The 20137-nt window shown below is 39.4% G+C and overlaps 1 protein-coding gene across 13 annotated transcripts in view; it reads left to right on the top strand.

The window, feature by feature from the left end:
* DOCK3 (dedicator of cytokinesis 3) overlaps positions 1 to 20137 on the top strand; it is a 139937-nt gene that overhangs the window by 67400 nt on the left and 52400 nt on the right. For all 13 annotated transcript variants that reach the window (XM_083603191.1, XM_083603197.1, XM_083603196.1 and 10 more), the window contains exons 15-23: positions 959 to 1083; positions 3742 to 3904; positions 5026 to 5132; positions 6725 to 6896; positions 9099 to 9196; positions 9960 to 10043; positions 10167 to 10267; positions 11056 to 11137; positions 12513 to 12683. In XM_083603191.1, coding sequence (XP_083459317.1) covers positions 959 to 1083; positions 3742 to 3904; positions 5026 to 5132; positions 6725 to 6896; positions 9099 to 9196; positions 9960 to 10043; positions 10167 to 10267; positions 11056 to 11137; positions 12513 to 12683 — 1103 coding nt within the window. The remainder of the gene's footprint in view (positions 1 to 958; positions 1084 to 3741; positions 3905 to 5025; positions 5133 to 6724; positions 6897 to 9098; positions 9197 to 9959; positions 10044 to 10166; positions 10268 to 11055; positions 11138 to 12512; positions 12684 to 20137) is intronic.

The following is a 20137-nucleotide window of genomic DNA, read 5'->3' as shown; positions in this document are numbered from 1 at the left end:
CTTATTATTTCTTGCTGAAACACTTTCCAGTCATATTTAAATCAACAAAGGGCTGAAATTCTGCTACATTCTGCACTTAGCTACTGCTTTTCTTAGATACAGGAATATCTTTGAACGGCTTGAAAAGTTGGTAAGCATTCCCACTGTTGCAGCCCATACAAGGTCCGCAAGCTAGGCAGGAATCCAGGAGGAAACTTGTGAGATTTTTCATTCATTTCATTTGAGTTGAAATTTATATTATAGACAAGTATATGATGCGAGAAGTTTTCCTCTTGGTAAAGTAGTACTCAAATACTGACATTTGAAGTAACTAAATGGATAACTATATTATTTGTTATTTGTTGCCAAACTGTTCAGGGGCTTGATAGCTCTTGATGTCACTACTGCCCCCATTTACTATGTGCCTGCTCCAGGAGAAATCCAGCCCTCCCGGCTGAAGGACCCTCCTGGCAATGATGCAAAGGCCTTGTGAGGCATCTTGTGTTAGGAAAAGCGCCAATCATATCAGAAATTTGGCATTGCTTTTGCAGTAGAATTGTTTGATGAATATTGCTGAGCAGCCCAGCCGCTTGCAGCCCACAGGCAAGAGAAATCATAGCATGGGCTGGATGTTTCCTATAGGTGACTATTCAGCCATTGCTGCTCATGCTCAGGAGTGTTTTTGATAATTTATTTGTTAACCAGAGAATTTAGCAAAGCAATACGAAAAAATTACTTCCTCTCCCTCACCTTTGTCTCCTAAGTGATTTACCGAATTCTCAGACTTCATAAAGCATTACTAACAGCCATCTACTTTAATGCACTGGTGTTAAAATGTTCATTTTTTATTAACTATTTATTTTATACTTGGAATGAGTTGGAATCCCATCAGAATTGTGAATAAAACATCACTGGCTTTCACAGAATTGTCACGTTTTCTATTTCATTTTCTAAAAAATATTTATTTCTTCTTGTGTAGGTGATATACGCAATGACTTGTACCTGACTTTAGAGAAAGGAGACTTTGAAAGAGGTGGGAAAAGTGTTCAGAAGAACATTGAAGTGACTATGTATGTTCTTTATGCAGATGGAGAGATTCTAAAGGTAAATAGATATAATTTTTATTAAATGTAGCATCACTTTAGTTCTGTCATTTACTTTCATATTTTTAAAATTTGGAAAAACTGAATTTCTTCTGTTCACTTATTTGAACTTAATTATTACAGTGATTACTTGCATGGATCTGTGAAGCAATGAAAGCAAATTTTAAAAAATCTCAATCAGGAAAAATATCTGTCTACAGATGGGTTCTGATGAAAGGGCCTTTCATTGCTGCTCAGTCAATCCCATTTGTTTTCAGTCCTGCACTAACACTGAGAGGACCTATTTATTTTATTTTTACCTTTCCCTCTTCCTTCCTCAAGGATCTCAGAACTGAATACATAATTTGCTGCCATTTTATTTTCACATGGCTGAGGAATGGTAACTTATCCAATATCATCCACTGTGTTAGTTTGATTAATGAGTTGGTTTTACTCTTCTCATTTCATTTAGTTTTATGGTAGATGTGATATATTGTAAACTGCTTTAATTGTATAGAAAGGTCACCTATAAATGTTTTAAGCAAGGACAATATTATGTCCTTTGTTACTTAGCTGTGAACTCTCTTCTTTGCTACTTCCCATCACTGGAACACTTTACAACCCAGCATCCATTGGACTCCTTCCTCTGGTGTATTGGAATGCCTAATGAAGATATCACATTTACTCTCTATCTCACTCCTTTATCATCTCCTAACCTCTCCCCTTCCTTTGTCTGTAAGCCTAATTAGATTGTAAGCTTGATGGCCTGGCCTGTGCTTCTTATTTTGTTTTATTCACAGTGCTTGATTTATGTATGCGTATAAGAAATAAACAACAATTTTAATTTTCCCTGGATTTGGAACATCTAAGTAATTACTGGCCAGTTGCCAAATCTCCCCTTCTTGGGCAGGGTTCATGAATGGGTGGTTGTGGGCCAGATCCAGGCGCTCATGCAGGAAACTGATTTTTCTAGATCCATTTCAGTTGGGTTTTAGGCCCGGTTTTGGAACAGAAACTGCTTGGGTTACCCTGTATGATGACCTCTGTTGGGAGAGAGACAGGAGAAATGTGTCCCTGTTAATTCTCCTCGACATCTCAGCAGCTTTAGATACCATCAAACATCATATACTTCTGGAGTATCTGTCTGAGCTGGGGTGGGTGGCAACACTTTGTGGTGGTTCTGCTCTTACATGGATGGTCGTTTCCAGAGGGTGATGTTTGGGGGGATGATCTTCAGCCCCGTGTAGCCTTCAGTGTGGGGTTCCTCAGCATTCAATTTTATCCCTCATGCTGTTCAACATCTACATGAAACCACTGAGTGGGGTCATCTGGAGTTTTTGAGTACACTCTCAGCAATATGCTGATGACACACAGCTCTGCTTCTCCTTTTCATCTGCAGATGTGGCAGTGAATGTGCTGGAACATTGTCTTGCCTTGGTCATGGATGAGAGCCAATAAACTGGAGCTCAGTCCAGATAAGACCAAGGCACTGTTAGTGGATTGGAAAGATGGGAAGTTGCTTGCTCTTGATGGAGTTACACTGACACTGCAGCAGTAGATATGTGGCTTGGGGGTCCTTCTGGACCCATTGCTGTTGCTTGAGGCTCAGGTGGCCTCAGTGGGACAGAGTGCCTTCCATCACCTTCAACTGGTGGCCCAGCTGCACCACTACTTAGACAGGGACAGCCTAATTTCTGTCATTTATGCTCTGACAACCTCTTAGTTAGATTACTGCAACACGTTATATGTGGGGCTGCCTCTGATGACAGTGTGGAAACTTCATTTGGCGCAGAATTCAGTGGCCAGGGTGCTCATTGGAGCATATAACGTCAGTCCTGGCCCGACTGCACTGGCTGCTGATTAGTTTCCAGGCCCAATTCAAAGTGCTGTTTTTGACCTATAAAGCCTTAAACGGCTTATACCTCAAGGACCGCCTCTCCCCATGCTAGTGGCTGCCCACCTGTGGAACACGCTCCCCAGAGATGCTCGCTTAGCACCTTTGTTAAGTATCTTTAGGCACCAGGCAAAAACATTCCTCTTCTCCCAGGTCTTTGGCTAAGTAAACAATCTATGGCCTTTTAAATTGAGTGGGTTTTTTGTTTTGTTTGCTATTAAGTTAAAACATCATTGACAAGGTCCTGGTGCTTTGTAGTAATTCAGAGTAGGGAGTTAGTTGCTGTTTTATTTTTAGGTGATAATTATTCACCTGAAACTTTCTTCTTTCTGCTAATGAAAAAAAAATAGGACAGACTATTCTAAGGATTCCCACTTTTCACTTACAGAAGCTTGAATGGCTAGTGATTAAAGAGGCAAAAAAATCCTAGGAGTTCAGAATCATACCTGAACTCTGTATCTCTCAAAATAAGAAATGACTTATTTAATAAGAAAAAGCACTTATTATATGAGAAACATCATTAGCACTCCCTTCCTATTTGCTCCTCAGATTTTCTCCTCCTCCTTAAAAATCTAGACTCCTCCCTTCTTGAGTTTCTCGAGTTCTGTATTTCAAAGTTTTGCATCTGTCCGTCACATTGTTTAGCAGCTGGATATGAATTGGACTGATTACAGTATGCTGTGTTTCTGCATCCTTAACATGATACTTCCTTGGTGTTATTGTGTATCCTTTGTAATGTGATATTCTTTTATTCTTATTCTTTATTCTTTTTCATTTCCCCCCCAGGACTGCATCAGTTTAGGCTCAGGAGAGCCAAGTAGGAGTCTATATCATTCCTTTGTCCTCTATCACAGCAACAGCCCTCGTTGGGGAGAAGTCATCAAACTTCCCATTCCCATAGACAGGTTCCGTGGTTCTCACCTCCGTTTTGAGTTCAGGCACTGTTCCAGTGAGTGCAACATGGTTCTCTGTCTGGAAGATGCCTAATTTTCATAGGCTGATTTTCTTCTGTAGATTATTTCTGTGCTGATTTTGCAAAGGATTAGGAGAATGTAATAGCTTGAAAACATATGGTGGTTAGGGCATGTTCTCATTACCATTTCAGTCATTGATAGCTGCAGTAAAAACAACTGCAACAACCTCTAACAAGGCAGTTATTTGGGATAATTTGTAGCAATGTCAGATCCTGAACTGGCTAATAGATAAACCCCTTATCAAGTGTTGAGGGCTGGAAGATGTGTTAGCAAATTAGTTATTACAGATTAAGCAAAAAATGGTATTTGGGCTCTGGAGAAACACATATATTCTGTTTTAGTTCCCTTTCTGAGTTCGTCTAGGAGCATCTTTTTTGAGGTCCATTCCAAAGTAAATGGTCTTTCTTTGTTTGTGCAGTACTTGGAGCTTTGTTTCTTTTAGCAAAATACATGGCTTGCACTCTTCCTTTGTGATAGGGATATTGATTTTTAAATATTCTCCTAATGCTGAAAGGCATAGTCACAAAAAATCAGTGTAGTAGTCACTAGCCTAGTTCCCATGTCAGAAGTTGGGGTTGTGCTTTATTTTGCTCCAAGGAAACCATGATCTGCTGTTGGCTTCCTTGTTGTGATTTGTTTGAGCTAAACAAGCTGCATTTCCTGGTTAAGACATAATGTTAAGCCAGGGGTTGTGTTTTGTTTCTTCCCTAAGGGGACTTACTTCTGAGTAGATATATATAGAGGTGCAGTGTTGCAGCAGTGGGAAGGGGTTGCCATAAGCCTGACTAGTAAAAAATGGCCTGGCAAGAAGGGAAGAGAATGCAGGAAAGGGTTCAGCACCCCTTCTCCGTATCTCTATTGAACTTGCTCTTCCCCCAACTTTATAACCTGCATTTGAAGACATAGGTCTGTAGCTGTTATGTCTGATTCATGATACAGAATATTTTATGACTGTAGAAAGCACAATCAGAATTATGAAAATGATGCAAAATAGGCATCATGGAAAACCTTTTCTCTATCTAAGTTACAGGGACAGGCTAAAATGCTAATTTGGTAGTTACTAGAATTCATGTAAACATTTTGTTTCTTGTTGCAGCAAAAGATAAAGGTGAAAAGAAGCTTTTTGGCTTTGCATTTACACCACTAATGAGAGATGATGGCACCACCCTTTCTGATGATATTCATGAGCTTTATGTTTATAAGGTACGATAGTTCCTCACTCTTCATATATTATAGGTCTACCATCAAGTCATTTCATTATTCACTGTTGTAGAGTAAATCTATAATGGTCCAGATCTGCTAAAATAAGTGTTTGTACGGATCTTGATTCATCTGTTACAGTACATTACAAATTGTGAGATACTGCAAGCAGATAGACCTTCACAAGCATCTTAACTTTCTCATTCTTTCTTTAGAATACCCTCCCCACCTCTCTTCCTCCTCCTCTTCCTCCTCCTTCTTCCTCTTCCTCTTCTTCTCCCCCTCTTCCTTATGTTTTTATACTTGTATCCTGTTTTATATTTGGGGTCAGGATAGATGTCATGCATGATTACAGTCTTGAATTTTGCCGGGAGGACGGGACACCTCAGTTCATGAAAGGTCCACAGTTTTAATTAATTTTATTCTATTTCGTGTGGGTATAGTTTTTTAAATAAAAAGTTAAACTTATTAATTATGCAAAATTATCATAGAAAATTTTCCCTCTCTTGCACAACACTAAGACCATCCTGGGACAACATTGTACAGTGGTACCTCGGGTTACATACGCTTCAGGTTACAGACTCCGCTAACCCAGAAATAGTGCTTCAGGTTAAGAACTTTGCTTCAGGATGAGAACAGAAATTGTGGTCCAGGGGTGCGGTGGCAGCAGGAGGCCCCATTAGCTAAAGTGGTGCTTCAGGTTAAGAACAGTTTCAGGTTAAGTACGGACCTCCGGAACGAATTAAGTACTTAACCCGAGGTACCACTGTAACAGGATGAAAGAAATGAGCCCCCCCCCCTCTAAAGACTGCATGCCTTCCTGTGCCCATATCTAGTCCTTGAGGAGGGTGCCTAATGAGTGGAGACACCGGGTGCAACAGGAATGGGTCCTTCTGAGGTCCTGAGTCTGCAGTCAGGGCCCTTACTGCTGCCGCCAGTCATGCTTAGCAGGCCCCTTGGGATAACTCAGGAGCCCCTCAGGGGTCTGCAGCCCACAGATTGGAAACCACTGGAATAAGGTGTTCTACAGAGGCTTATAAACGGTACAACCCATCAGCTTGACTGAAAATTAATATCTGGATATAAATAGAGGTTATGTTTAGAAGCCTTGAGAAGCAAGCTGCTAATAAAATCTATTCTGCTGTAGTAATCATGTTTAGCACAGGGATGTATTATTTTATATTTTATATATACACTCCTAACAGAGGTGTTTTATTTTTACCAGGTATAACCTAGCTATTTAATTGAAATGGAAGGTGCATGTAGCTTTTTAATTATTGCAAAACTTTTGTAGTAGTCTCCAACTCCCATCAATCCCAGCCTGCATGCCAAATGGTCAGAGATTATAGGAGTTGTTAAAAATATCTAGAGGGCACTAAACTGAGGAAGTTTGATCTATCTGAACTGGTAGAAAGCTTTGTTTTCCAAAGTGTGTGCTGTTTGAATGAGTAGCACACATATTCCAAATACAGAATGTCTGCATGCCTAGAATCCATATAAAGTCCTCCATATTCTGTTTAGTGGCACAGCAATACATGGAGTAAAGCATATATAATTTTCCAGCTAAAGCGGATGTCCTTTTTTTATGTCTACAGTGTGATGAAAACAGCACATTCAATAACCATGCCCTCTACCTGGGTCTTCCATGCTGCAAAGAGGACTATAATGGCTGTCCCAACATCCCTTCAAGCCTGATTTTCCAGCGCAGCACCAAAGAGTCATTTGCAATCTCTACTCAGCTCTCTTCTACCAAACTCACCCAGAATGGTACAGCAGTTTTCATTTCAAGAAATCATAGGATGCAAAAAAGATAGAGGGGGGTGCTTTGTATATTGCATTGAAATAATGCAATGCGTGGTCCTTGGAGTGGGGGGGGGGGCGTTTGTTGGCTTGCTTTTGTTTTTATTACATATTTTATGTTTTTAATCTTGTACTTTTTATGTTGTGAGCCACCCCGAGATCTACGGATGAAGGGCGATATACAACTTTAATAAATAAATAATTACAATATTTGCTATATATTCACATAGAAAGGGGTCTTTGAGTGCAGTGCCAGATTTAGGGGTGGTGTGGGTGGTTATTTGGCTGGCTGGAATACGTACCTGATTGTGATAAGGCCGCTTGTTTACCTGGATGGAGAGACGTGTTGTGTGTGTGTGTGTGTGTGTGTGTGTGTGAGAGAGAGAGAGAGAGAGAGAGAGAGAGAGAGAGAGTTTGTGACTTTTGCATGGCTGGAATGTAGTCTACTGTACAATAAGAGAGACATTTGTCGCTCCACCCACTTTTCCCTGTGGTCCTGTCCACCATTGACATCTGGCCTGCAGAAGGTTACTCCCAATGGAAGGTGACTCTCCGGCTAAAAAAGGTTTCCACCACCTTAGACCGGTGGTTCCCAATTGGAGGGTCCACATAACCCACTCAGGGGGTCAGTGACATCATTTACAGAACAAAAATTACCATAGAGATATCAATTTTTTCAGAAGTAGGGGGTCCATGTCTTGGCTTTTGGAAAACAGGGGGTCCACAGTACTTAGCTAATTGGGAACCACTGCCTTAGAGCAATCTACCATATGCATATTTGTACAAAGTTATATTGATATTTCTGCCGCCAGTGCAAGAGAAACTGCCCTTTCCATAATCAGACTCTTCATTTGCTAATGAAAACTTGGGGGAGGGAGGTGTTTTGAGGGTGAATTTGACCAGTAGTCAAAGTTAATAGAAATGGAGGGGGAAAGCTGAAATCTCATATCTTAATGAGTGGCACAGTTAAATAGATGAGGAGGAATATATCAAAATCTACAGCATTGGGCCAGATCCTGATCTCCCATACCCTTCACAGGACAAATGTGGCAGGTGGTAGTGAGGCTGCCCACGTGTCAGTCACGTGATTTAACATTAATATCAGGTGATGATTGCCAGGACTTCAAAGCACCATGCAGGCCTTGTAAAGAGTGTTGTGTGGTGCTTTGAAGGGCCCACTGCCCAGCAGGCTGTTGAAGTCACCAGCTGTCAGCTGTTGTGTGGTAACTGCAAGCCTCCTTTCTGCAGGGTTTACAATATTTTAGAGTGTACAGATAATTACCTTGAATTATTATGAATGTTTTTATAAAGGCCATCAATAACTGCTGGGGGTGGTTTTTTGAAATCACGGGTGAGGAAAAGCATGCATTTTGGGCAAAGCATTGAGATCAGAAAGAGGTTCCAGGAGACCTGGATAGAAGAGAAATGATTCTGCTGAGTAAAATCCCTTCTCAATTGATTTTTAAACTTGGCAATCATTGTTTTTGTTTTTTAATTAAGACAATACACTGAGGAAAAGCCAAAGGAATTCATTAAACGAGCTCTTTGCTGTAGCCAGCATTCCCATTTTGGGAACTAAAAGCTTTCTCGTGCAGAGAGCTTCAGCAACCTCCCTTCCACCATCTCTTGATTTTTGATCAAATAACTAAAACTAAAGAAAACTATCTTGATTTTTGATCAAGTAACTAAAACCTCAGTGTCCCTTCCAACTCTACAATTCTATGACTTGGAAGAAACATTTTGCATGTTGTTTTTTTTCTTTTTAGCATATATTGCTCATCAGAACTAACTTCCTGATATTTTTGTTTGGCATAGTGTAGAACATTTTAAAAGGTGAAGAATAAAAATACTTAATTGTCCAAGATGTGTTGTTTTGTGGTGATATGATTGCTATACTTATGCATTTATGCAATCAAATCCTAAGAGTGTTTACTAAGCATGTCTTACTGTGTTGAATTTGAATGTGATTTTCTCCCAAGTAAGCATGTATAGGATTAGAGCACTAAATCTTGCCGATTTACAAATTTGTCTCTCTGAAAATAATTTTTAACCATTGTCAGTTGTTCACACATATCTGATAATTCTACTTGTGCCAATTTTCCATTGTAATTAGTATGTTTAGTATGATATATTTTGTGTTTCTATATTTATTCTTTCAATTATTTGCAGTGGATCTACTTGCTCTCTTGAAATGGAAGGCTTATCCAGATCGTGTAATGGATATCTTAGGAAGACTGAGGCATGTCAGTGGTGAAGAAATTGTTAAGGTGCTGTGCCCCCTCCAAGTTGTTATTAATGTGCAGCTATTGTGACAATTAGTACAAATCTTTGAGGAAGAAAGTCTCTGCTTTACTTGCTCTGTCTTCGATCAGTAGGTGAAATCAAGATGTGATTATCTTAAGCACAAACCTAAGAAGTGCTGAGTTAGCAATGTATCATTGGTTCATGGGACCAGTTTTGCAACCAGGTGGTAGGAAGAATGTGATGTTGCTACAGACCTGCATCTCCTCCTCCTCCTCCTCTCTTTTCTGGCAACATCTAGAAATGCATAATGTGTGACATTTCACCATACTCTTAAGTTTGAATCCAACACTGCGTAACAGGGCTTATATTTCCTCTCTTCCCTGATGCAGCCCCTGCCCACTCCAGAGGGTCTCCCCACACTTAGCTATGGTTTGAGAGTGTGCAAGAAGCTGTAGGGAGGAAGAGATGAGGGGGAATTTTCATTGTGCAAGCGGACCTCTGCGAGAGATAGGAACCATTACATTTTACTGATAATCTTGGATTTGTATTTACATATAATGAAAGTGAAATAATGCTATATAAGGTAATAGTCATCACCTAGGTGATACTCATCGATTTCAGTGTACCTACTCTATGACTTGGTTGGCAATCCACCCTATGTCTCAGTAATTTTACTCTGGGGAACTAGGAGCAGTCTTGAATCTCTCTCTCTTACACATTATAAATGGTGTGTTTCGGTAGAATTGTTTACCAGGAGAAGTCATTTGAATGTTTGTGCCTTTCCAGTTCTTGCAGGATATCTTGGACACATTATTTGTGATTTTGGATGACAACACTGAAAAATATGGACTGCTGGTCTTTCAGTCTCTTGTAAGCATAGCACACCTCTGAGAGATGAACAGTTTTGACTTCCCTTTATCCATTATTTTTATGACCTTTGTAAGCTTTGGTGATCTGTGTCCTTAGGTGTGGTTTTGTCTCTCTCTTCTGCAGGTGTTCATCATCAACCTCCTGCGTGATAGCAAATATTTTCATTTTCGACCTGTAATGGACACTTACATCCAAAAGCACTTTGCAGGAGCGCTGGCCTACAAGTGGGTTCTATTTTACCACCATTGTACATTAGAGTGTCACTTTCAGATGAGATGGATAGCAACAGTTCTAATTTATTGTTTAGTAGAACATCCAGTAGTACGAAGCAATCTTGCTGAATAAAAGTGGCATAAAAAAAGAAACAAAATACTCTTTTTCAATTAAAAAAATTGGATGACAGTCCTAAATGGGGATGTTCTCCCTCTGAGTCTTCTGAGAAAGAACATGGCGTAAGAGTTGAAGGAAATAGGGCGGGGTCAAACAGGACCTTTCCTTAATTAGACTCTGTTTTCATGCTTTAGCTAAAACATCTTGTAGCTTTTTTTGTGGACCGAAAGGTTTTTCCATCAGTTAACCATCCTTATAAGCACTTAGTTTTACTCTGGAAGAGCACTATTTACAGACAGTCAAGCTCGTTTTTCAGGGAAAAAAGATAAACTGAGGCCAGTAGATTTCTCTCAAGATTACAAAAACTCTGGAGAAATGTAAAGCAGTGCTTTTGTTTCATTTTAAAGCAAAATAGTTTTGTGACTAGTATCTTCTGTAATCTCCATGCCTAATCTCTTTTTGTCTGTCTCCATCATTGTTAAACATGGAAGAGTAATTATTTTGGGTCACCAAGAATATCTTTCTATATCCCACTTAATTATATGTGCTAAAAATCTCAATAGACCGAACTATGATATAAAACCTAACTTAATTTATTGCTAGCAAAGGATATTTAAAAACATCTTTAGACGTGAGCATGGCTGGAGTTGGAAATGTATCAGTATTTTGTGTTTTTACTCAGAGAACTTATTCGGTGTTTGAAGTGGTATATGGACCGATCAGCAGAACTTGTACGACAGGACCATATTCAGGAGGCAATGCGGGTATGTTTCTATAGAAATGCTGTCTGTTTAAAATGACTCTTACATTGAAGAGTTTTCTGTTGTGCAGAGAGCTCTGTCTTGAATAGGTTTTTGTTACTGATTATCTAGAGAAGAAATGAATCCTTTCATCCTGTTCAAATTATAATCCTAGAGTAAAACTTATCTCCTTGAGTTTGAGAATGCACATAATTGATTGTACATCTTTTGAACTTGACAATAAAAACCCCATGAAGAAAGAATGACTGAAAAATTGTCTCAAAAGATGAAATCTTAAAATCTTTGAGACAAATAAATATTAATTGTATGCATTTTAAATGTGCACTGCTTGTTCATTAAAAGTAGGTTTTGTTGAAATGGCTACTTGAGTCAAAATGGTCAATTTTAGTTAATTTTGAAGGCAGTTCATTTTTAAGATACATATTGATCAAAAACCTACATACTACTAGAAAGGATATACATATACAAGCCTAACAATAATATAGATTCAGTAGGCAATTGCAGCAATGAGAAGGGGGGGAGAGTCTCTTCTTTCCTCTGATGCAAGTTGGTGGAGAGATCATTCTCAATTGCATGGGGAAGAAAGGAAGGGTTCACCCCTAGTAAAGGCAGGTGGGGAAAACATCACACATACCACAGCAAGGACTATGTGGGCTTCTCGGGCTTGGGCTGCAATGGAGAAATCTCTCCTATGCCCAACACTGATAAATGCAGCCTGTATAGGTGCGTAGTATATGCATGTGAGAGCATGCACCTTGGCCACCATTACTGCTTGCATATGGGCCTCACAAGTTTGGCCAGCCTTGAATGCAGCAACCAGGCTGAAGAAGGTTAGCCACTCCTGCTTTTAAAGCCTATATGACTTGAAACTAGGCTATCCCAGGGACTGCCTTTTCCTGTATAAATCTTGATTTGTTACTAAGATTTTAATCAGAGGCTGCTCTTGGGGGCTCCTTGTCATCTGTGGTGAGGTTGTGGTTAACCTGTTAAAGGGCTTTCTCCACTGTTGTGGCCCAACTTTGGAACGTCCTCCCTTGCCCTCTGCCTCTGAAGATTTGCCTGGCACTGAACCTGAATTATTTGGTGTTGGTATAAAATATTTTAATTTCCCAGGCCTTTTAAGAGTGTTCTTATGGGTGTTTGATATAGTTTTTGGGGTTTTGTTTTATTTTTGCTGCTTTGTTTTTGTTTTTGGTGGGCAGTGAAAACTAACTTTTTAAAGTAACTTTTTTCTTTAGAGGTTTTAACTAATGAAATACATATCCAATTTTTGAAAATGAAGAATTATTAATAATATATCTAATTTTTCCCTCTCTGGCTCTTTCTAAGCTCCTTTTCTTTTTCTCTTGTTGTACTGATTCACTTCCTACTCCTTAAGGCCTTGGAATATCTTTTCAAGTTTATTGTGCAGTCTCGGATCCTTTACTCCAGAGCAACTTGTGGAATGGAGGAGGAACAGTTCAGAGCCAGCATCCAAGAGCTTTTCCAGTCAATCAGATTTGTGCTTAGTCTGGACAGCAGGAGCTCAGAGACTCTCATCTTTACACAGGTTGGAAATATTCAGTGCTTCTGTTAAACTCTGTGTGTGAAACAGGCAAATAGTTTGTGCATATGGGTGCAGTTGTTGCAAGCTTTGCTCAGGTAATAGCCTTACTTGCAAATTGTACTGGAACCCTTTTATGAAGTAGATCTGCACCAGTTCAGAGATGGAGAGCTGCTACCTTGCATTAAAGTATGTAGGGGCAAGCAGGCATTTTAATTCCCTTTGGTCTTTGATTTAATGCCTTGCTTGTAAGAAAGTTTCAGAATTGGCATGAAGGGAGTGTAATCGATAATGACAAAAGCAGGAGTAGTTCAGACTGAAGTTTTTCATTACAGTAACTGCTATTGGAAAGTTGTACATTGTATGATAATTATAAACCCATAAAATCATCCTCTGTCTAAACATCCTTTGTCTGTAATATTTGTTACATATTATTACTGAGTATCAAATTATTCTATCCTTGCTTTAAACTAGCAGCACATTGCGTAGTTCAGCTTCTTATGGTATACTGCTAAATTGTTAGGATCCGAGGCACCACATGTGTAGTAAACCTATTGTAACGTGTATCTGCATACTATAGCAGGTGTAGCTTAGTGTACATAGATCATTCATTCCTTAGGAGAGGGGTTATTTCAACAATAGGAAGGTGTTGTTTGCAGCAACAGCAGTTTTGCTAGTTAACAACCAGCATTCGTAAAAATACTAATACAACAGAAATAAGTATACAAAACAACTACCTTGCGGAATAATCTGTCATTTCATCACTTTTTTGAGATTAATCACATAGTTACTTTAACAATTTAACAATCATTTAAAAACAAAACAAAAACCCATAGCATTAAGATATGCCTATTTTTCTATTGTGTTTAAAATATTGTGGCTACGAAAAGTATAACCAAATTAATCACTGGCTATACCAGTACATTGAACAAGTATAGCAATACGCACTATATGAGCTTAAATGCTAAACCTCTGGAAGGTTGAAGTAAAAAAAAAAAAAGGGAATGGGATATATATATTATATATACATATATTCTACAGTTTTTTATATCAATTGTCCACTTTTTACCACATGTTAAGACATAATACTAGTCAAGTAGGTAAGTCCTATTAATGTTTTGTCTTCAGCAAATATTTCTCTATAGAAATACCACCAAGCTGTGATGGTTGTCACGGCAATAGTGCTCACAATAGAAACATCTGAGCAATGAAACAATGGCATGGTGGTCCCTAGGCTGTGAAATGACTTCTTCTCAGAGGTGCATCTTGCACCATCATTGTACATTTTTCAGCAATTGGTCAAGACACACCCCTTTTCCCAGACCTTTGTTTGAATCTATCTATGTTTTCCCTCCTCCTGCACTACGAATCTGTGCCACTGTTTTATTACTCTGATATTGGCTGTCTTTGTAGTTTTTTTATTATTTTAATTGTACTTATTTTAATTGTGTATTTCTGTAAGCTGCCCTGGGACCATTTGGCGAAGGGTGGGCTGTAAGTGAAAATGATGATGGAACTCTGTGAGAAAACGCTTCTTGAGGATCTTTGGTAACTCCCACTTTAGCCATGTGCTTGAATCACATGCTCATTAACATGACCAAGACGAGTCTAATTGCTGTATATTTGTTATTTTATGCTTTGAAGCCATTGAGAAGGGACAACTCTTGATGGCGCTGGTCTCTGCCAACTCTGCCTTTTTCACCAGTTACACATTGATACGTGAGGAGGTTATATATTCATGAAACTTGACCTGTTTAAATACTTCAAAAGTTTACTTTTTTGTTTCCCACTTGCCACTGTGTTGCCCTTTGACCCTAACTGCCCCATAGGCCCCTCAGCCTGGAGGACAGGTGAGCGGAGCAGGGACATGTACCCCACAAAAATGTGGTGGTACTTCAAGGCCGTCGTTTAATTCTGTAAGTAGTTAACCCCATATCCTGCACAACCTTTCATCATGGATGTACCCAGTGACTGTTGTCCCCCACCCAATCCATTTCTCTGCACTTAGAACTCAAATACACTGCACAGTTCAATGTTTGCAACTACCAGGTGTTTTTCACAGCACTGGAAATTTAATATAAAGGGCACTAAACTGTCTGCATGAATCAGCTTGATTGTGAGAACCAGTGATTAGAGAGAAGATAACGGTTCAGCTGTTATAGGTTACAGGACATCATCTTATGGTACAAAGAGTGTCTAATAGTGGCATGGGCATGAAAAGCCGTAATAACAAAAATCGTTATTGGAAGACCAGAAAAGTTGCATCTTGGTTATACTTTATTCTCAGTGATAATTAAATATTAATTTAGTCACAAGAAACAGTAACAAAGGGGGAATCAATTTTGGACTGGACTGGACTCTCCCTCTCCCCCCCCCCATTATATTAAGATTTCCTTTGGTGTTGGAACCAAACAGCAATGTGTTCTCTCTAATTACAGTTCTTCTGGTGCTCCAATTTCTGAATACATAAACCACTAAAGATAATGCCTTTTTCTCATGAATATGAATTTGATTTTGCATATGTTATACTATATGCACTTAATAAGTCAAGGGATTGACTACTTACTACAATATTTAGTTGTTATCTAGTTGCATTATTTTGGTTATGTTTTTGCATTTCTTCTGCATTTAGGTCATTTTGAAATAATAAATGGAATGAAAAAAATATTATGAAATGTTATAAATAATCAAAACCTTAGCAGAAGTTTGTGCCCATCTTTCAGCTCAACTTCCTTGAAATGTTTGAAATATTATGTACAGTGGACGCTCGGGTTGCAAACGTGATCCACGCGGGATGCACGTTCGCAATCCGCAGCGTTCGCAACCCACGTCTGCACACGCGCGGGTTGCGATTTGGCGCTTCTGCGCATGCACGACCGACGAAACCCGGAAGTAACCCGTTCCAGTACTTCTGGGTTTTGGCGGTCCGCAACCCGAAAGGTCACAACCTGAAACGGTTGTAACCTGAGGTATGACTGTACATCCTTGTTAGTTAAACAAGCCAAAGTTGAGATGAGGGGAAAGTGAAAGTAAACTTTGGCAAAATCCTTTTCCTGTCTGTGTAGGAGGAGGGGAAGGAAGGGCTGGAATGTGCCAGCCTATGGCTTCAGTCAGTCTTTTAATTCATTTCTCCAAATTTGAAAACTGCCCTTCATCATGTCAACATGATCCTAGGATGGTTTCCAACAGTACACAAATATAGAATGAGCAAAAATTATAAACAAACTAGCAGCCTTGTACCTGGCATTGCTTGAAAATCTTAAGAAACCAACAAATCAGTGCAGTTTTGAAAGGGTCAGTGTGCCTTCTTGTTTAAAATGATATGCAGACCAAAGGCTTTGCCTTGGGTCTCAGAAACCATCATGCAAAATATGATTATCCTATATTAAGAGGTGTCCAAATGCATAGTAAGCAAACAACTTTGCAAAAGAGTAGATGTTAGAAAAGCCTAATGAATAAAATAGTATTAGAACAACAGCATGAGACCATACAATTAGTAGTTTGGCTACTAGTGTGAGTTAACTTCAAAAGACCAGGAGAAGAAAAATGTTTTTACCTTCCAACAAAAGCCCATCAGAGTTCTAGGTGATTAAGAGCTTTCAGTACTAATGCTAAAACACTGACTTAGACCAGTAGAATATAGGCAGCCAGCGCAGATCCTGCAAAATTGGTGTTATATGACTGTGTACAGAAGTACCAGCCCACAATCAGATGGAATAATTTTTCACTAGCTGCAGCCTCCAGAGTATCTTCAAAGGAAGCACAATGTACATTGCAGTAGTCTAAACATGAGATTAGAAGAGCTTGGATCCCCATGGCAAGGCTTTCCCAATTTAGAAATGGCTTGTCGCTGGGACACCAGCTGAAGCTTGCAGCAGGGAGCCCTTGCCTCAAATGACAATGAGTACCTGTGGACTTTTGATCTGTTCCTTCAGGGGGTGTGCAACTCTATTTAGACCAGGAGTGCCTTCATCTTGGCAGGATTTAGCTTCAGTTTGTTCTCTTATTTTAACAATATAATTTGTGAATGTATTGTAGGACCCTTATACATGCCAAGGTATAAGAAATTATAGAATAAAATGATTATTCAGATGTAGGATGCAAGGTGAAATGGAAATTTGCGTTTATTTATCTTCATTTCATTTTGAATAACCTTATACAATTGTTTTTGGATTACATAATATTGATTCCTTTTTAATTTTCCATAATTGCTTTTTCACGTGTGTATAACAGAGAAATGTATTATATATGAAGATAAACCTTAAAGTGGGGTTGGATCAGTAGGCTTGGAACAGGTCATTATTTCTCAAACTAACTTAATTTCACGGGGTTGTCGTGGGTCTGTAAATGATGATGCTCTGAGCCCTTTCGCAGAAGGGCTGGGTACACATTAAAAAAACTAGGACTGTCAACTAATTAAAGAACTGTTCATCAAATGGATGATTGCCTTAACTGATTCATTCATTAATTTAATTGAATGTATTAAATAAATGTGTATATTATTTTACCTAAATATAACCTTTTTCAGAGAACTTAAAATTATTGGAATAAAATGTGATCATTGATATTTTCTTTTAATTCTCTGTTATACCAATATGCCACTATTAAAATGGCCACAATAAATAAAAAGTATATCCTTAACTTCCTCCCTCAGTGATTATTAGTTGATTAAGCTGCAGAGTAAGATGTGTTTATTCAATCTAGTGATTGAACAAAAAGTAGCTTGCAGCAGCAAATAAATAAATGTGATCCCCTGACTGCTGTTCTTTGAGAAGAAGTAATTTATAATTGAGGAATGGTTGTGTATCCTGTATACACTTCTGTCTTTTGTCATTCTGGATGGGTTTTACAAAGTCCTGCAAAGTCTGTGAACAGAGACAGTATCCTTGTTCACACATAATGTTAAGCCAAACTATAGCTTAGCTCAGAGGAGCAAGCTTCCAGAGAGAATATTGCAACCACTTTGCTCCTCCCTGATCATACTGCTTCTGTGCTTCACTAAGCTAAACTGTAGTTTGGTTTAATATGTCTTCTGAACCCAGGCACATGGTTTAGCTCTCTCTGAGACATGAACTGCAGCTCAGCAGAGAAGCAAAATGATCAGGAAGGAGCAAAATGACCATGATCACCTCTCCAGGGGTCTGTACATTTGCACATTCATGTTAAGCCATGTTGGCTGGGGGGTTAAGAACAAGCATTCTGGAGAGATTTGACCCTCCTCTGTTTCCTTTTCAACTAATTTTCTTTACCAAACTCCTTGTTTTTAGGAAGATTCCTTTTTTGAATTCAGATGTGACTATGTTGGACTTCTTTAGCAATTGCACACACACACACACACACACACACACAGAGAGAGAGAGAGAGAGAGAGAGAGAGAGAGAGAGAGAGGAGTTGCATGAGCAAGGGCACCGTCATTTAGAGTATCTAGGTGTCAGTGGTGTGTAGTCACTGGACTAGGGGGACTAGGCTAGTCCCCTAAATGTTCCCTAAATGTTCCCCTTTGGGAAGGAGGGATGTTCCCCCTTCCCAAAGCTCAGGAAGCTTCTGCCTGGCTCTGGGAGGAAGGTACAATGGTTTTTTGGACCTCATCCTTTGAGAACACCTCCCTCTCCTCACTCTACTGGCTGCCCAAAGATCTTCTAGACCTCAATAGCCACAGGCGAAACTAATCCTTTTATCACCTCCATGGATCACAGGTGTGCTCAGACTTCATAGCATTGTAGTTTAAGCACAGGTTTGTTGGTAGATAAAGAAACAGGGCTGAATTCTTAAATGAGAGGTACTTAGAATCTGTCCTGCCTGCAGACCATGCCTACCTATCTAAAACTCATATCTCAGAATTCGTGCTATATGCAGATTTTGTGTCTATGGATTAGGTGTCTATGGTCTATAGACACCATCTTTCAGCCTCCCAAGGTTTTTCTCCTTGTGCAAGGATTCAAAGACCGACAGGCATACAGAGATTGCAGGAGGTAATATGATAGCAATTTTATTAGATGCCAGATTTGGATGAGCACCAGAAATTTGTTTGTTTCTAGTGGAGGAGAACTGCAGCAATAACTTTGAAGAGAATTTAGTCTTGTAAAGGAGGAAATTTGATAATACATTGGGTTGAATGAAATAAAACAAGTGGAAGAAAGGAAGGTACTGAAGTTCACACAGAAAATGAAAGAAAGACTGGGGTAAAAGAATGTATAACTGACATTTAGAAGCGGAAAATACTGGAAAGTGGGTTTACATTATTATTTTGGTAATTAAAGGGCAATGTGTTGGATTTACTTACTACCTGCATTGGTGAATGAAAGTGGAAAAGTTCTCAGGACAAAGGCTGGATCAGTGTTTCTCAAAGCATGGGGCACTACTGGACTTCATTACATTTTCATTTGGGCCTCAGCCCTGCGGCCCATTCCTCACTCATCCATCCCACTTCCTGGCTGTACTGTAGCTGTTTGGTTGGACTCCTCCCCTCCCCCCGTCCTTTTTCCTCCCTCTCTGGCCTCTTGCCAAGCCAATGAAGCCTCTTCTGACAGATTCAGTAGTGCTGGTTGCCTGTTCTGCCTCAGAAGAGCAAACTGACATTGGGCAGCGCTGGCGGAAGCAGGAAGAGAATGTGGAACAGAATAAAAGTGGCCTGGGAGACAGAGGTTGGTGGGAGAAGGGAGGAAGTATGCTGGGGACATTGGAAAAAAATACAAAGTTAGTTAATGGACAGTATCCAACTAACTTAGGTCGGTGCAGATTTCCAGTTGCACAATGGAACTTCTCTCCCCATGCGCATCCCACATTCTCCTCAAATCTGCTCCAAGAGGTAGGAGGGAATGCAGGAAGGGGAGAAGAGGGGGAAGTTCCATTTTGCAAGTGGAAAATCTTGTCCTGATGGAACAAGTTAGTTGGATATTGCCCATTCTATCTTATTACTCCTGTGGGTGTATTTCATGAACAGAATTCTACTCAGGGGGATTCTATATCCATGTGATTGTTTTGTCTTATTCGGAGATCTTGCAACCATTTAAGAGACAAGAGTACAAATTGAAAATACTGCATTGCCATAGAAGTATTTTCAGTGCCTGTTATTTGCATGATTGGACATATATTCCACATAAACATGCTCTCTTCTTGAACCCAAAGAGAGAGAAAACCCCCCGCGAAATAATGTGTTGCAGCTAAGTTACAGTTGTATACATTTTAATAAACTTTTGGGGGGAGTTGAAGTGTCTCCGTGGTCTCTATCAAAGCATAAATCCAAGATGAAATTAGCAAATTCATAAAAACATAGATTTCTTAATGTGCATTCTGAAAACAGCCAGAAACAGGTGGAGCAATCTGGCAGTCTTTCATTTCCTTCCTCTTACCTTAGTTGGAGATGCTGTTCCCGTATGATCATGCATTACTATATCCAGACTTCCAGAAGATAACTTGATTTAATGTGCCAGATACACTTATGTCCTAGAAACAACAAG

Source organism: Podarcis filfolensis (assembly GCF_964270895.1).
Source record: "Podarcis filfolensis genome assembly, chromosome: 2".
Taxonomy (NCBI): Eukaryota; Metazoa; Chordata; class Lepidosauria; order Squamata; family Lacertidae; genus Podarcis; species Podarcis filfolensis.
The sequence above is the reverse complement of the archived record's forward strand: the minus strand, read 5'-3'. Positions and strand labels throughout refer to the sequence as shown.